The sequence below is a fragment of the Balaenoptera acutorostrata genome, chromosome 15 (assembly GCF_949987535.1).
Source record: "Balaenoptera acutorostrata chromosome 15, mBalAcu1.1, whole genome shotgun sequence".
NCBI classification, from domain to species: Eukaryota; Metazoa; Chordata; class Mammalia; order Artiodactyla; family Balaenopteridae; genus Balaenoptera; species Balaenoptera acutorostrata.
Genome location: NC_080078.1, coordinates 18,049,431 through 18,066,896, shown reverse-complemented (window position 1 = coordinate 18,066,896; position 17,466 = coordinate 18,049,431). Strand labels below are relative to the sequence as shown.

The 17,466-nt window shown below is 52.3% G+C and overlaps 1 protein-coding gene across 3 annotated transcripts in view; it reads right to left on the bottom strand.

Moving 5' to 3' along the window:
• Positions 1 to 17,466, bottom strand: part of NSMCE1 (NSE1 homolog, SMC5-SMC6 complex component) — a 35,637-nt gene that overhangs the window by 3,086 nt on the left and 15,085 nt on the right. For all 3 annotated transcript variants that reach the window (XM_007186324.3, XM_057528617.1, XM_007186325.3), the window contains exons 3-5: positions 5,446 to 5,567; positions 4,601 to 4,678; positions 3,263 to 3,409 (exon numbers count right to left, since the gene is read on the bottom strand). In XM_007186324.3, the coding sequence (XP_007186386.2) occupies positions 3,263 to 3,409; positions 4,601 to 4,678; positions 5,446 to 5,567 (347 nt within the window). The remainder of the gene's footprint in view (positions 1 to 3,262; positions 3,410 to 4,600; positions 4,679 to 5,445; positions 5,568 to 17,466) is intronic.

Sequence of the window (17,466 nt, the reverse complement as noted above, 5' to 3'; positions counted from 1 at the left end):
CCACCTCCACGGCCACCCTCACCCTCCTAACCGCCCTCTGGGCCCACCCTTGCTCCTCTGCAAGCCTCTCCAGCGACCTGAGCTCTGCAGGGCCCAGCCCTGTGATGCTCTGCCGTTCTTAGGCTGAAGAACTGAACCCCTTCCTGCCCACCTCCAGGCTCACCTCGTCCCCTCTTCCAGAGCGCCCAGCCGTAGCTCCTTGCGCCCACCATGCCCACTCGGGCACAGGCTGCTCCTTCTGCCCTGGACCATGGTCCCCACCCCCAGTCCAGGTGCCTCCTATCTAGCCCTCAGCTGAGTGTCACTTTCTCTGCAGAGGACAGGTTGCTCTGTTAGCGCTGTCATAAAACCCTGTTTCCTCTCCATCGGAACTCTACTTCAGCGAGAAGCGGGGCTGACCTCCAGCTCCCTCCCCAGACCGTGAGCCGGCCCGGTTTTGCCCACTCTGTGTCCCCAGCACATGATGCGCGGCCCAGCGCTCGGCAGTGCTGTGATCAATGTCTAAGGGAAGAGTTCAGTGGCCCTTGCATCAATCCCAAGGAGGAACGCCCAAGGCTGGGGTGAGCAAGTTCAAGTTCAGAGTCAGGCTCGAGTTGCAGTTACTTAACGTCTTCTAGCTGCCTGAAACTGCCGGGTGCTAACTGTTCATGACCCCACTCATCCTCGGGGCCCTGTCACCAGGACAGGCGGCCTGCCCTGGATCTCCAAGGAAGACCCAAACCCAAGTGACCTCCCAGGCCTCACAGCCATCCTTTGAGCTGGGCTCTTGCAGCGGGGACTGGTGCCGAGGGTGCGCAGAGACGCAGCTGCCAGCAGACACCCAAGCTCCAAGGATCCACGCCTTCTCCGAGGCCGCCTCCATATCTTGGGGCCTCGCCTGCTGACCCTGACCACCCTCCACACCAGGGTCCCCTGAGGGTCTGCACAGGTGCCTCAGCACCTCCGTACCCTGTGCAAGGCCAGGGCGGAGCCTTGCGCAGGGTACCGGGCAGGGCTCTCCAGGTACTTTCGTAACAAAGTGCCTCCAGGTGACATTCCCCCACAACATGCCTTCTGAGGAAAGTCCCGTTTCTGAGAGGCTGAGGATGAGACTCAGACATGGTCCCTCCGGTCAAGGTGCTGCCCCAGGAAGGCTGGTCGGGGGACTGGCCAGCACTCACCTGGCAGCCCCTCAGCTGTTCCTCGAAAGTGCCACAGAACTCACGGCCACGCCATGCTGACCACTTCAGAAAGCACTCTGCCCTCGCGACAAAAACACCTGCGCGCCACCACCGTCCTCACCCTTCAGACGGGAAACAGGCTCAGAGGCGAGAAGCCACCGCCAGAGTACTGGCAAGGCCGGAGGAGGACCCTGGGGGTGTCTCACCACCATGCCCCCCACCTCCTCCCAGGTCTGTTCCTTTGTCCACACGAGGCTGGAGGGGTCAGGCAGCAAGGGGGCTCCCCAGAGGCCCTCGGGGCTGCGGAGGCCAGTGCTCAGGGAACCCCCAGCCCTGGGAGGATGCACCAGCGTCTCCACTTCACTGAGGAAGAAGCAGAGAGCATGGGAGGCAGGGCCCAAGGCAAGTCCAGCGGACCCCAGAGGCGTTCTTTCCTTCTGTCGTCCCTGCTCTGGGCAGCAAAGCATCAGTCCCCATAAAGTCGGGCACACAGCCCTGCACTGTGGTGGGACAGCACCTGCATGTGCTAGACACACACGACCACCCTGGGGCCCAAAGCCGGGCACAGAGGCTGCATCTGGGCAGCGGAGGGTGAGCTTTGGGGGATATGATGGGTGTTCGTATCAACAAGGTCCCGTATGAATACTGGTATTTCCTAATCTACGAGGATTTCTTGTATTATTTTGGGGGTAAGCTTGAGATAAATGCTGTTCCTCTGGAACTTCCTCTACCCACCCGGTCACCGTTCAGGAAGTAGTACCTCCAGGAGTGATGAAGTACAACGATGAAATAACAGTCCCCGCCCTTAGAAAGCCTGGCCCGAGGACAGAGCATGGTCAGTTACGACCCGAGCTGCCCGAGAACATTCCATATTGCCAAATCCACCCCAGGGAGGAAGAAAAACTGTGACAAAGCAATTGATGGGGACCTGCAGTCACCCAAGCTGGGGCCTGAACATGCTCTGCCTCTTGCTGGGTGTGGGACTTCACCCAGATCACAGAGCTGCAGTGGGTTCAGCTACAAAACATAGCTAAGGGGCTCCCCGCCCTCACGGGGGGCTGGGAGGACCCAAGCACAGGCTGCGCAGACACGCCCAGGGATGCTGGCACCCCCAGCAGCCCCCCCGCCCCTGCCCTCGCCGCTGTGGCCTCTTCAGACATTTCCTCCCACCAGGTCAGACTACCAGGGCCCGCTCACCCTCTGAGATCAGTAACTCAGAACACTGTCGCCAGGACTCCAGAGGTGAGCTCCACCCCAAAAGGAAGTGAAGCATCATGTCACCACAGCAGCGGCCTCCAGCCAAGGGGCTGACCGCCAAATGAGGAAGCTGAGGGACTATCTCAGCACGTCCTGCCCAGACACTGGCCCCCGAGGGGCAGGGCTGTGGTGCACGAGGCAGCGCTGAGCCTGTCTGACTCGGGTTTCTTGGAAACAGTGGTGCATTTGTGGAAAAAGAACTGAAACATCTGACTGCTCCAGCCAACAGAATTAGACACAGGGCGTCGAGAAACTTAAACCTCTCACAGATTCCTACAGCCCCTCTCCAAACGCTTGTCTACACGTCCTCTTTGCTCTTTAAGGGCCACCATCTAAGTGAAAGAGCCCAACAGCACTGGCCCTGGATAACACGATGCTGACAGCGATAACCAGGACGGGGACGGTGACTCCTGTGGGGGCCCAGCGGTGGGACCCGACACACACCGGCTCGCCCCGCGCCTCACACACCCGGAGGTGCACGCTATCACCCCCCTCTCACAGGAACGCGGGGGCACCTGCACCGGGGTTCAGGCCCAGGGCTGACGCTAGCGCCGTGCTCCTGCCCGCCATACTACATGACCTGCCTGGGGAGCAGAGTCTGGGGCCCACGGCTCTGCCACTTCCAGCTGGGGCTCCCCCACTTCCAGCTGGTGCTCCCCCAGGTCACGTGAATGAACAGGAGGTTCCAGTCGTCCTTGCAGGGTCACTGTGGGCCTCAAAGCAGAGAAGGGACCCGAACGGGCCTGGCTCAACAGACATCCATTAGATACAATATGGTTTTGGAGGAAAAACTGTGATGCATTCTAAAAAGTGAGCCAAGCTGGAAAACCCACGGCACAAAGTACCTCAATCAGCCATTTGTTTTGTACGAACTTCTGCAGCACATGCTCGGCATCCTTCTTCCTCATCTTCTTGCCTTTAAGCTGATCAACCAGGTTCAAAATATTTGTGGAAGATGCAAAGCCAGTTTCTGAGTCAATAATCAGTTCCAACTGGAAGAAATAGATAACCACATTCATCTATTAAATTGGCAAAAACAACTTTCAAGCAATAATACCAATTCTGGCAGGGGTGCAGTGAAACTATGCATATCACAGGCAGAACTGCAGGACTCTTCAGGAAAATAACTTAATAATATGCATCCAAAGCCATGAACAGTTTTGACCCAAAAGTCTCTCCTGTAACACCATCCCAAATGAATGACCTTAATGCCCCCCAAATCAAGAAGGGTCAGTTCACCTCCCTGAAGGTGGAGAAGCTGAGGAATGAAAGAATAAGGAAATGGGGCGGCACCCCTCCTACTCAAAGGTGGGCAGGCCATCAGGGCTGGTCTGAGTGGCAGGCTGGAGTTGGGAAGGGCAGGAGAGCAGGGTGAGCAGTGAGAGAGCACGCTCGGGAGGTGCAGAGGCACGGTGGACGCAGGGCCGGGAGAGGCTGGCCGGCCAACTGCCCTAACACTTCTGCCCACAGCAGGGCACAGCCACTGGGAAGACAGGTTTCCTGCACACACAGGTGTGTCCGGCATCTTAGAGCCCAATTCTCAACCTCGGCTGCTGATCGTCCCCAGAGGAGGCTTAGAAAGGAAGGATTCCAGGACTCGGTCCTCAGAGACTTGGACTCGACAGACCTGACCTGAGGCCAGAATGTCTGCGTTGTTTTTACCTCCCCAGTTACTACGGTGCAGCCAGAGCTAAGAAGCACTGTCTTGACCAGGCACTCAGCCCGGTGAGTGACAAGGTGGCTGAGTGAGCAGCTCCAAAGCCGGGCAGGCAGAGCAGCGCTTCACAAATGTGCCTGTGCAAACGGATCGGGGGCACCTTCTTAGAATGCAGTCTGGGTGGGGACTGGGATTCGGCCTTTCTAGCAAGCTCCCGGGCGATGCTGCCGCAGTACCAGGCACTGACACCTGCTCACCTGCCTCACACACCCAGGAGGCCCACTGTTGCTCAACCAGCTGGGGTCAAACCCGGACCAGCCTTTCTTTCCTAGGCAGCCGTGGCGACCTCCCCAGCAATCACCTGGCAGCTATGAATTCTGGGCGAGGTGCTCGGTGACATCCCTCTGCAAAGGGCTTTCTCAGGCAGCAGTGGTGACCCTCTAAGATTGCAGTTTCCATTTCCAGTGAAAGACAGGAATTCCCACAAGAAGCCCAGCTGCTGGGCAATGGGAGCTACTGTACTTACAGCCTTTCTAAACAGATCCAGCTCATTCTCTGCAAAATCTGAAGCCATTTTAGAAATTGAAGTTGTTGCAAGATTCACCTAAAAAATAAGTCAGCGTGAGGGTCAGGCTGTGCCCTTCACTTGTCAGTTAATTCACTTGTTGGCGCTCTCTCCCTCCCCGCCTCCCTCCCTGCCTTGCCAGTCACGGAGCACCTGTGTCCCGGCACTGTGGGCCACAGGGATAAATTTGTAACCGGTCTTATGTTACAGGCTTAAACCTGTAGCTCAGTCAGTATGTCTAATTTTCAGAGATTTTAGAATTCCCAAGATGGTGCGGTATCTTCCAAACTCAGATAAATTCAGGAAACTTGTCTGCGTGCTAATGGAGCTTCAAATGCAAAAGGCACTGGGAAGTCTGGCAGTAAATAAATCTGATTTACCGATTTGACCCAGCATTTCCATGTTATTTGACTCCATGACCCTTTCTTCCATGGAACAACGTTTGGGAAACCCTGGGCTAGAGCCCCTTTCTGTGTGGGCCCGGTGGGTAGGAGCCTGATCCCCTTTGACGGCCTAAGGTGGTTCCTGAGCCAAGGATGGGGGTTTGTATTCCACCTCCTTCCCTAGCTGGGAGGGAAAACCTGAAAACAGGAGGCCCCAAACATGTCTCAGTCCTTAGCGGCCACGCACGTTGTTTCTTTTCCCAGCTTCTATGTCTTGTTCTACATGAAAAGGCATTTTATCCCTTTCTCCCTCCAAGCCCTTGGTGAGGCGGGTGCACCTGCATTTGCCCCAGGAAGGAGGGCACGGGGCTGTCTCCGCTGCAGTCCCTCACACATCCACCAGGGGGCTCTGTCTGCACTCACCAGCGCGTAAATGGGTCTCCCGTCATCTTCCGTGACGCCTTTCTTTATCTCGATGTACAAGGACTCCAAGACACTGTTAATGTTGTTGATGAAGTCCTCCAGCTTCTCTACGGTAGCATTGCCTGGAAATAAACAGGCAAAAGCCAAAAAGGGGGAGGGTGCTCCATCAAAAAAAGTGCAGCTTGTTTCAATCCCGCCATCATCCTGAACACGAGACAGCAAAGCCAGAAATGGGCGAAGGCCCTGGCCCTGTTGGGTGAGTGCCAACGCCTGCGGCTTCTTTCTTCCTGGAGCAAAGAGACAGCGCTGTGAAGTAGAAAGGCCTGGGAAATGGTGTCTGAGCCTGCCGAGGTCTTCCTGTCTTGGCTGGCAGCCCTCGGCCTCCTCCCCGGCCCCAGTTCCCTGCCGCCCGGTCACCGTCCCCACTCAGCACTTCAGTGCAGTGGGCATCGCAGCCTGACTCCTCTGTAGAGCCTCTGCCCCCGCCTGTCCTCACGCACGCGTCAGGTCCACCTCTGTCCTTCCTCCCTTTGTTCGACATCCAAACACACATCGAACACTGACACGCCTGTGCTGGCCCGGGGCTGCGACAGTGAAGAGTAACGACCACAGGGTAAGAACAGCAGCTCACACAACAGCTCACACGGAGCACCCAGCCCGGGGAAGGCCCTGATCTGAGCGCTCTTCACGCAGTAATGAACCCATCCTGCCTGCAGAGGGGGGCTCACTCACCCAGCGTTACACCGCCAGGTACGGCGAGCAGCGGGGAGCCCTGACAGCACGGCCACAGCCCCTGACCTGTATGCCAGCCGCCTCGTGCTGCCCCTGGTGACGCACAAGGCAGCAGCACCCTCTCCGGGGCCATCAGCCTGTCAGAGGAGGGGGTACGGACAGGACCCGGGGAGCACCGCAGGGGGCTGGGGTGGATGGACAGCAGACTGGCAGGGGAAGGAAGGACGGCTGGGAGGGCTGCGGCGGCAGCAGCAGGAAGCAGGAGCCAGATGGCCCAGGGCCCCACGGGTTGGGGGGCGTGTGCCCTTCCTCCTGTGGGACATGGGAGCCTCTCAGAGCTGGAAGCAGAGGAGAGACATGGTAAGCCTTGGGTCCTGGAATCACCCTGTTGTACTGTGAGACTTTTTTAAACCAAGCGTATGTATTACTGTTTTCACTTATTAAAATAATTAATTTCAAAAGATTTGTGCCTTAGAAATATCACTGTAAGAAAAAAATAGCACGAAAACAGACAATATAACATTATGTTAAAAACAATAATAAAACCACCAATATATGCAGGAAAAAGGCCAGGAAGGTTACCCACCAAACTGATGAACAAGGCCATTGCTAGGAAGGGAACTAAAATGAGGGGGTCATCCCAGGGCATTTGAACTTTATCTGTTTGGCTTCTTAGAAAGGTACTTGTAAGCTCCTTGTATAGCTAAATATTATGAAAGTTTAAAAAAATAAAAGATCACGCTGGTGGTGATGGAGGTCGCAGCCATGTAAAGGCGACAGCTGTGACACAGGCACGGCATCTGCTGAGGAGGCCCAGAAAAGCTAATGACAAAGACCCGGACAGAAATACTAATAGGTGAATCACAGGCGGGATCTAATCTTCCTTTACAAGTAAAGTTGCTTAAGTTAAAGAAAAAAAAAAAAAAAGCAATTTAGGGAATTCCCTGGCAGTCCAGTGGTCAGGACTCCGAGCTTTCACTGCCGTGGCCCGGGTTCAGTCCCTGGTCAGGGAATTAAGATCCCTCAAGCCACGTGGTGCGACCAAAAAAAAAACAAAAAATGATGACAAAGAAAGCAATTTAAAGAAAAAATTCGTATTAATAAACAGATGGTACATGGACGTGGCAAAAATCGTAATGGTAGCGTGATGATGAAATTTGGCCACAGCTGCTGAAAAAGTGTGATCAGAGGAGTGAAATACGGTCACATTTCCTGCCTCCGTGCCCCTGCTCACACGCCCTCCTCCTCACTCCCATAGACTAGTTACGAAAGCCAGCTCGCAGGGCACTTTCTTCCGCGAGCTGTTCTCTGCTGCGCCGGCACGAAGTGCTCCGGTGCTTTCCTCCGCTCCCACACCACGCAAAGCATCTCACCCCGGTGTGTGGGGCCAGCTTCCACGGACGAGCCCCGCGCCCGGCTTGCTGGAGACCCTTCGGCCCCGCCAAGCACCTGACTCGACCGTGGGAGAGTCGGGCGCGGGACCCCCGGGCACCAAGAACCGCCTCCTGCCCACTGACAGGATCTCTGCCTCGGGAGCCAGCCCGTCCACCCCAGGTGACACAGTGGCAAGTCCCACCTCCCTCTGAAAGCGACAATTCACATTTTCCACTGAAAAGGCCTCTCCTGGATGTCGTTCAGAAAAACATACTCTGTGGGCAGATCAAAAGCATTCTGCTACCTCGGACTTTCCTCGTCCGCACGAAGATGAGCTAATAGCCGCCCTGCGCTTTCCCCTCTCCCACCACCTCCAGTTTGCTGTCCAGCCTCACTTTTCAGAAACATGAATGCTTTCAATTTAAGGAAAAAAAAGCCCTTCCTACCACTGACCTTGCAGCGGCCGGCCGCCTGCTCAGGGGCCCCCGTGGGCTCCAGCGCACAGCGGCCCTGTCAGGGGCTCGGCCACAGCCCTCCCCTGGGCAGGTCCGCCCTGCGCTGCACCATCACCTGGGAAGAAGCTGCTCTCCTGTTCAGCCACACCCCCGCCCTAACTGGACTTCTTGGGGCCACAGAGGCAGCAGCAGGGCCGGCCCAGTCCCGCCCCGCCCCTCTGTGGACCCCCAGGCCGGCCTCTCCCTTTCTCTCATCCCTGAAGGCCACCGGCCACCTCACGTCCAACCTCACACGCGACGAGAACACTTCCCTGCGACCCTCTCTCCACCACCCCCGCTCCAACCAGCCAGGCTCCCGACTGGCTGGCGTCCGGCCACGCCCCTTCCTGTGCAGGCCGGCCCTGACCACAGAGGCTCAGGGACCCGCGCTGTCTCTGTCCTCCCACGGTCCTCAAGCACTTCCTTCCCCATCACACTTTGTTCCAGCTACCAAATCTGGCTGCCCCACTCCCTAAATAGACTCTACCAAAGAGTCTTTCTTTCCCCCATCTGTGTGATTCTGGTGGGAAAACAAATCCCATACACAGAAAACCAGAGAGCAGGAACCTGCAGGGGCCAGGTCCCAGGTCAGCCAACAGTGGGCCAGAACCCGTGCTCAGCCTGTCAGACACCCTCTCCATCTGAGCAAGGGACAAAGGGATGGCGGGAGGTGGTTCCAGCCCAGTCGCTGCAGGGGGAGGGGGAGGGGGGCTTTGGCCGAGAGGTGCTGCTGTGCTTTCCTGTGCCTGGTGCCCTGGGGCTCCGGCCCCTTCCCCAGTCTGGCCACCAGCCAGCGGTCAGTCCCGTGTGTTCCTTTCCCAACAGCCTCCCAACACGTTCCTTTTCAGGTTGGCCAGAATTGGGAACTCTTGCTTGCTACCAAGATCCCTGACATGCCCGTTAAGTGTCAAGGTAACACCAGATCAGTGCTTCCCAAAATCAAGTCTTCAAACCAGCTAATTTTCACTGCTCTGCCCCCTCTCCCTCCCCTCTTCCTGGAGCCCATGGTGGAAAAGCTACAGTTGGCAAATCCGTAGGAACACACTGGGCCTAAAGCAGTGTCCGAGGATCCATTTGGCCCCAATATCCTATGAGTCCACAGTCGCGATACCGTGCGTGAGATAAAGACCATATCACATGATTTTGAGGCAACTATTTCCAGTCTTGGTTCTACCACTTCGAGGGACTTTAGAGAACTAACGAATAACACTGCTCCTCCCTTCAGATCCCGAACCAACTGAGAAAAAAAGATACGCTTCAGGTAAGTATCAAAATACCAAGTTTTTGCAGGTAGAACTGGATCAGAGGCTGGGGCCCTCCACACCAATGACCAGCAGTCAGCAATGTGGGATGAGCTGTAAGAGGTAAGGAACAAGGCCCTGGACCTACCACAGCTGCCTCTTCTCAGAGAGCAAAGAGACACCCTAACCAGGACAGTCAGCACCACGGCTGAAGCAAGCAAGGGTCTGCAGATCTGCGGTGCCACCCGTGCTCTCTCTCCATGAAGCAGGCTGGAGCTGTGCCTTTCTTATGCGCTGTGGTGAGGTTGCTTCTGTTGGGCTGAGAACAACAGGCCCGTAAATGTGGGGCTGTCATCAGCTTAGTACGCGCTGGGCACTGCTCATTAGCTTGGCTCACTGCAAGAGCACTAACTCCACGAGGTCAGCTGTTATCATCGCCCTTACATACCAGAGGTTAAACAACTCGCCCAGCGCTGCAAATGGAGCCCAGGCCAAGCTCCTGCGCCAGAAGCCACACAGCCTCTGTGGAGCAGAGCAAGCGTCCTCTGGGAACGTTCCCTACCCCAGACCCCACCAAGGTCACATCTACATTCCTCCAGAACTTGGCACTGTGCCTTCAGGGTCACAAAGAGGGACTCGGCCAATACAGAAAGACAGAAAGTGTCTGAGCAGTGCCTGGGAAAGACGCCAGAGGCGGTGCTGACGCCAGAGGGCTGTGCCCCGAGGCCACGTACAGGGCTGTGCCTGGCCGACATCCATCATCCCTCCAGCCCTGACTACTTGGCCAGGGTCACACGCGCTGCTGCGGGAGGAGCTAAACTAAAGGCCAAGGACTCAGGACAGAATAGCTCTTTCTTCAGCAGGAAATGCCCTTCTGTTGGGGCAATTAAAAAATGGGACTCAGGGCAGTGGCCTGGCTGGGGTAGCACTGAGCAAACGGGACACTTCTCTGAGGAGTGAGAGCTGGTTCAATTCATTTTGAGAGGTCGTTTTTTCTGGCCACCACTGTTACCTCCTCTTCTTTTAAAATAAATTTTAATTTAACCAACAAACCTCTTCTTGTTAATCAGAGTCTCTGCTTCCCAGAAGCCTACTGGAACCCAGGGTTCACTGCATACTTGGGCAGCAGGAAGTCTGCTGCCCTAACTTCTGAACAACAGATAGTTTTGTTCCAAACCAGGCACCACAGATAGAAAACTTTTAGGCAGAGGAAATACTATTTTAGGCAGAGGAAATAATAGCAAAAAATAAGACCCCAGGGGACCAAACCACTTACGGGCCAACATGCCCCATGAGAGCTCTCTCATCTGATGGGGCCAGCTGGGTGGTCCTCCTGAGCGCTGAGGACGGGCAGCCCAGGCCCTGGACCAGACATGGGCACTAGGGCACATCAGGCCCGAGAGCAGACCCCTGGGCTGGGAGAGGCTGGCAGGCAGGCACACTGGGCCAGAGAGGTGTGTGAGGGGTCGCGTCCCAGCCTAGGGCTTTCACCTCAGTTGCCTGGGGAAGATGATCCCCTCGACACTCAGGCATGTGAGTGGAAAGACGGGAGCTGACAATGGCACCTCTACAGTGCGGTTAGTGAACAGTGCTGGGAAGAGCAGAGACAGAAGGAGAGCGGCCTTTTACGCGGCAGACAGATTAGACAAAGCGTTCTCTCCATCCGTACATCACATCACCACGTGCTAAAGTTCTGCTCCCTCAGGATCTCATCAGACCCTCACGAACGACCGCCAAGGGGAGCCAGTATGTGGTACAGTCTGTTTTCCAAAAGAGGAAACCAAGGGTCAGAGAGCGTAAGGACTTACCCAAGACCACAGGGCCGGTAAGTGACAAAGTCCAGGCCAGAAAACAAACATCTGGCCTTCAGTCTGGCACAGTGACAAAAGGACCTGAGCATTCATTTAAAAAAAAAATTCTTACTCAGATATGCAATGAGGTCTGAGAATTATGTCAAAATGATATGGGGATAAGTAATCAGGAGCACAGATAAAACAAGATTAGTCATGAGTTATCATTTTAACTGGGTGATGTGTACATGAGGCTGCGTTGTATTATTCTCTCTACCTTTCTTTCTCCATAATAAAAGGTTAAAAAAATATTTCGACGCTCAACAACATAACTTGATGCCTTAACCCCCAGGAGTCTGAATCAAAAAAGAGAAAAATGGTAGTGTCTTGTGACAACGGAGATTAGCTCAGGGCTCTGACTATAAGCTAGATCCCAATGACACTCCAACAGTTTTCAAATTCTGGTGTGGGCTGGAGCCCTGCCATAAAGAGACATGGTGACTGCAGAGGCCACTCCGTCCCCTGACCCACCGGATAAGCGGTTGTGGTTTCTCAGAAGCTGGACTGCAAACAACTCAAAGGAACAGACTGTGTCACACACCTTCTTCTGAGAGACTGAATATACAAACGGACAATAAACGTTATAGAAACAGGGCTCTGATCCACAATCTGCAACAACCAGCCCAGGGAACCAACCCACCACCTAGAGTAACCAGCCCAGGAAGCCAGCCTGCTACCTATAATTTAGACGTGTAGGAGGTCAGACCACTATCTCTAGCAACCAGCTCAGGAAGCCAGCCATAACCTCTGTAATAATTGGCTCAAAACGACCAGGTCTTGGGCTTCCCTGGTAGTGCAGTGGTTAAGAATCCACCTGCCAATGCAGGGGACACGGGTTCGAGCCCTGGTCCTGGAAGATCCCACACGCCGCGGAGCAACTAAGCCCTTGCGCCACAACTACTGAGCCTGCACTCGAGCCCGGGAGCCACTACTACTGAGCCCGAGTGCCGCAACTACTGAAGCCCACGCGCCTAGAGCCTGTGCTCCGCAACAAGAGAAGTCACTGCAATGAGAAGCCCATGCACCGCAATGAAGAGTAGCCCCCGCTCACCACATCTAGAGAAAGCCCGCGCGCAGCAATGAAGACCCAATGCAGCCAAAAATAAATAATAAAATAAAATAATCTATATTAAAAAAAAATGACCAGGTCTTGATTAATAACTGACAGCTTCCCTAATTTTTGTCCCTGCTTCCAACTTAGGGCCAACCAGAGAAAGCCAGGTGTGCTCCCCCAACCAATCACAGCCTGTCCTGCTTCTAGACTGCCTGCCTCCAGCTTCCCGAGCCGACGGCCTCCAATCTGGGCACAGCTGAAGCCTTCCCTTTGTTCCTCTATACAGCTTTCCCACTCCTCTGCCTGCCAGCAAGTCTCCAAAACACAAGTCCCCCTGCTAGAGCAAGCTCTGAATAAACAGCCCTTGCCTGTTCTCATCTGAGTGGTCTTCACTTATGTCCACACTCTGTATACGGGGGACTTGGCTCAGCACCCTGTTCCCGGCACGGGTGAGGAAGGTGGCTGAAAGGCACGAGCAGGCCTGTGGTGCCGTCAGAAAGATGACGCTGGCCACTTTCGTCCGGTTCACTGCAGCCCCCCTCTGAGTCCGCAGCACCTTGCCCCTGGAGTGTGACACAGCCTCCTCCAGCCTCCCAGCGTCCACCCTAGCCCCCCACCCGTCCTCCACACGCAGCCAGGGTGAAGCCAGATAACCCGCGCCACCCCCACCAACCTGGAAGCCACCAGTGGCTCCCGTGTGCCTCCATCGCTCTACTCTCGGTCGCGCTGGCCTTCCTGTCACTCACACTCCCACTCAGCACCTGCACTCGTGATCTCCTTCCACGAGGATTTCTGAGAAAATCCCAGCGTGAGAAACGCAGCCTATGGTCTACATAACAATTCCTTTCACCCTACTTACCAACATCCTGGATCTTCTGAGGTGAGTTCCCACCCCCAACCCCAGCCCCGGGATCTGAGAGTAGATGGTAGGGGGCGGGCCATACAGGAAGGAAGGGGCAGCAAGGTGCATGCGCTGGACGTGGAGCAGGAAGTACTCTGTGCCAGGCGCTTCACCTAAGTTCCCTGTTTAACACTCATGACTTTTCCATTAGGTAGGTAAGATCTCCGCTATAAAACAGAAAGCGGAGACTGAGAAAGTGAAAAAAACAAACTTTCCCAAGTCCCTGATTTGAACCTGTCTTCAAGAAATGGCTTCCCTATTGCTGCCAGTGGTGTGTGTGGTAATCCTGCTGAAGAATCCACTCCCAGTGCTCCCACACACCAACACACCCTCCCTCGTGGTTGGGATCCAGTATAAAACACTTCCTGGAGCAAATGAAGCCCACACTTTGGGAGAGCGTGGAGCACACAGAGGCCCCGGCTCAGCAAACCCACACTGGCCTGGAAGGGCTGCTGGGGACCATCTCCTCGCTGGGTTCCTGCACCACACAGTCATCAAGGGCCGGCTGGAACTTGGACACAGTGAGTCCTTCAAGAGCCAGAGATGTGAAAGCCACAAGAGTTTGTTTCCTCGTGGCTGCAGAGCTTCCAGAACCCAAAGACTCTGGTCTGAGCACATCACAACTGCCTGTTATGAAATTCTGCATGTTGAAATATTCATCAAGTTGCGTTTGAGATGTTACTTTTCATGCTAATTTTATGCCACTTTTCAATTACGGTCACAAGCCTAATCCCCCTTGATTAACTGGAAAGGCAAGCAGGCTTTGATTAACTGGAAAGGCAAGCAGAAAGACAGCAGTAAACTTATTAACTGTTCATCTCGGCCAAAGGGGAGAAATGTACAATGAAATCATTAAAAGCAGGAGGAAAACTTATTTGGAGCCAGCGTCTAATCATCGCTGAGTCCTCCGTGGAAAGAGAAGGTGCGTATAAACGCGACTGCAGATACAGGATGGAATACTGAACTGAAAGGCGGACAGCACCACCGCCTCACCACTGACACGTGCCACCCAGCAATGAGTCTGAGCCCTGAGGCCTGCAGAGACAACAGCGCAGATGCGGTCACGTAAACCCGCATGAGAAAAACAAAGCTAGGATGAGAGGGCAGATGAGAGGTTTGACAAAAACGGAAAATATCTATCATCCATAATGTTCCTCTGACACTGTGTTCCCTAATCTATTTTTGGTACATGCACTTCAGTTCACTGGTGTTTTGCCTGAACATCATATCACTTATTCTGCTCACTGAAATTATGTTGTCTTAATTTTTTAATCTAAGATTTCAGGTATTCTACCTAATTTGTCCTGAGGACAAATTGTATGTGACAACTAAATGTGACACATGACTCTGGGGTGGATCCTTTGCTAAAAAAGACAATATTGGGACAACTGGAGAAACCCCAATGGGGTCTGTGGACTAGATCATAGTGATGGATCAATGTTAACATCAGATTTTAATGGTTATCCTGCGGTTATTCAGGAGAATGTCTTTGCTAGAAGGAAACACACCCTAAAGAATGTAGGGGTGATGGAACTTCAAATTGGTAACCTACTCTCAAATGATTCAGGGGGGAAAAAGTTCTTTGTACTATTCTTACAACTCTCCTGTGAGTTTGGAACTATTTCAAAATAAAAAAATAAATTTAAAAAGCAACCCTAGGAGCTTCAGGCAAGGCAGGCCCTCAAAGAATCGGGCACTGACTCAGAAGGCAGCACTGGGCAGCGCCGGGGCCCAGAGCCATTGTGTGAGAAGGGGCTACACAGCACACCAGACTCCCAGGGGTTTCTGCTTCCTGCTTTGTAAGACGAGGAGGCTGGGCCCAATGATCCCCTAAAACCCAACTTGTTCAACCAAACAGAACCAGAAAGACCAGCCCCAAAATAGTTTAACAAGGCGAAAAACTTTGAGAGACTCGTTGCCATGAAACTGGGGGCTGTGGCAACTTTCTGCTCCTGCCCAGTAAAGCCACATGATCAATGACACACATTCCAACCCAGAGTCAGGTTCAGGTTCAGGGCCCCCTCAAGCCCCAAGCTGGGCAACACCATTCCCCGACAACATCATCAGGAATACCAACTTCCCAAGGGGACCTGGGCCTCCTTCGAAGGCTTCAAAATTCAGGCTTCCATGTTTGTTTTGTTTTTAGGAAATTGAACTAATGAAACTTTCCGTAACTACTTGCCAACTCTCTTGGGAGTCAGACTTCAAGAAGGGGGCCTCTCCAGGTAAGCCCTGGATACAGAAAGGATACTTTTCCTGAATGCTGCATCTATTTCCTTAGAGTCCCACACAGATAACACAGGGCCTTATGAGACCAAGAGAATGAGCTACATTTTGGAAACCTGTTTATCCCTCCACATGGCACTTACAGGCCACGGAGCACATGCCACACATTATATTCATGAAGCTCTGGGGTTTAGTGACGATCAAGGTTACACAGCTACCAAGTAGCGAAGTAGGTTTAAATGCAGATTTTTTTTTAAACAGCTTTGTTGAGATATAATTGACATAGAATTTTTAAAGGGTACAATTTAGTAAGTTGTGATACACGTGTACACTCTTTTTTTTTTAATTTTTCTTGCTTGTTTTTATTTATTTTTTTATAAATTTATTTATTTATTTTTGGCTGCATTGGGTCTTCGTTGCAGTGCACAGGCTTCTCATTGCTGTGGCTTCTCTTGTTGCAGAGCATGGGCTCTAGGTGCACTGACTTCAGTAGCTGTGGCACACGGGCTTAGTTGCTCTGCAGCATGTGGCATCTTCCCGGACCAGGGCTCAAACCCGTGTCCTCTGCATTGGCAGGCAGGTTCTTAACCACTGCACCACCAGGGAAGTCCCAACACGTATACACTCTTGAAACCATCACCACAGTCAAGATAATAAGCATATCCATCACTCCCTAAAAGTCTCCTCATGTCTCTGTGTAATCCCTCTCTCCCACCCCTCACAACTCTCCACTATACCATCCCCAGGCAACCACTGAACTACTTTCTGTCACTATAGCCATATATGCGTTGTCTAGAATTGTTTATATATGGGTTCATACAGTATATACTTTCCTTTGTTTGGCTTCTCCACTGGACATGACCATTTTGAGATTCATTCATATTGTAGCAGGTAGCAATGGTTCATTCCTTTTTATTGCTAAGTAGTAGCCCATCAGATGGATAACACCACAGTCTATTTATCAGTTCGCCTGTTGATGGAACAAGTAGGATTTTTTCAGTTTGGGGCCATTACAAGTAAACCTACTCTGAAGACTTACGTGCAAGCCTTTCTGTGAACATGTATCTTCGCTTCTCTTGAGTCTAAAAACAAGTACATGAGAGAGAAACGGCTGTGTCAAGAAGCTGCCACACTGTTTTTCAAAATGGCTATATCATTTTACACCCAACGGCAGATGAGAGCTCCAGTTAGTTCTTCCACTGTCTCACCAACACATGATACACACAGTCTTTTAAATTGTAGCCATTCTGATAGGTGTGTAGTAGTCTCTCATTGTGGTTTTAGTTTGCATTTCCCTAAGGTCTAATGACAGGCTGAGCATCTTTTCATGTGCTCATCTGCCATCCACATAACTTCTTTGGTGAAGTGTCTGTTCAAGTCTTTTGTCCCTTTTTTAATTGGGTTGTATGTTTTCTGATTGTCGAGTTTTTTGAGTCCTCTATATGTTCTGGATACAAATCCTTGATCAGATATGTGATTTGCAAATATTTTCTCCCAGTATTTGGCTTGTCTTTTCATTCTCTAAGAGGTATATTTTAAAGAGCAGAATTTTAAAATTTTGAAGTGCAATTATTGATTCGTTCTCTTATGGATCATATCCAAGAAATCTTTGCCTAACCCAAGGTCACAAAGGTTTCTTCCTATATTTTCTTCTAGAAGTGTGACAGTTTTAGGTTTTATGTTTAGGTATATGATTCATCTTGAGTTAACTTTTGTATAGGGTGCAAAGTATGGCTCGGGTTCATTTTTCTGAATATGGATATCCAATTATTTCAGCATCATTTTTTGAAAAGACTATCTTTGCTGAGTTGACTTCGCATGTCCGTCAACAATCAGCTGTCCATCTATGTGTGGGTCTATTCCTAGACTCTCTATTCTATTCCATTGACCTGTATATCTTTCTTTATGCCAATACTACACTGCCTTGATATGGCAGCTATATAATAAGTCTTAAAATCAGGTAATCTTAATTAACCTTATTTATCAGAGTTAATCCTCCAAGTTTGATTCCCTCTTCAAAATAGTTTTGGCTCTTCTTGGTTCTTTGCATTTCCATGTGAATTTTGGAATCAGCTTGTCAATTTCTACAAAAAACCTTGCTGGGATTTTGATAGGGACAGAGTAAAGGGACAAAGTAGGTACAGTAAGT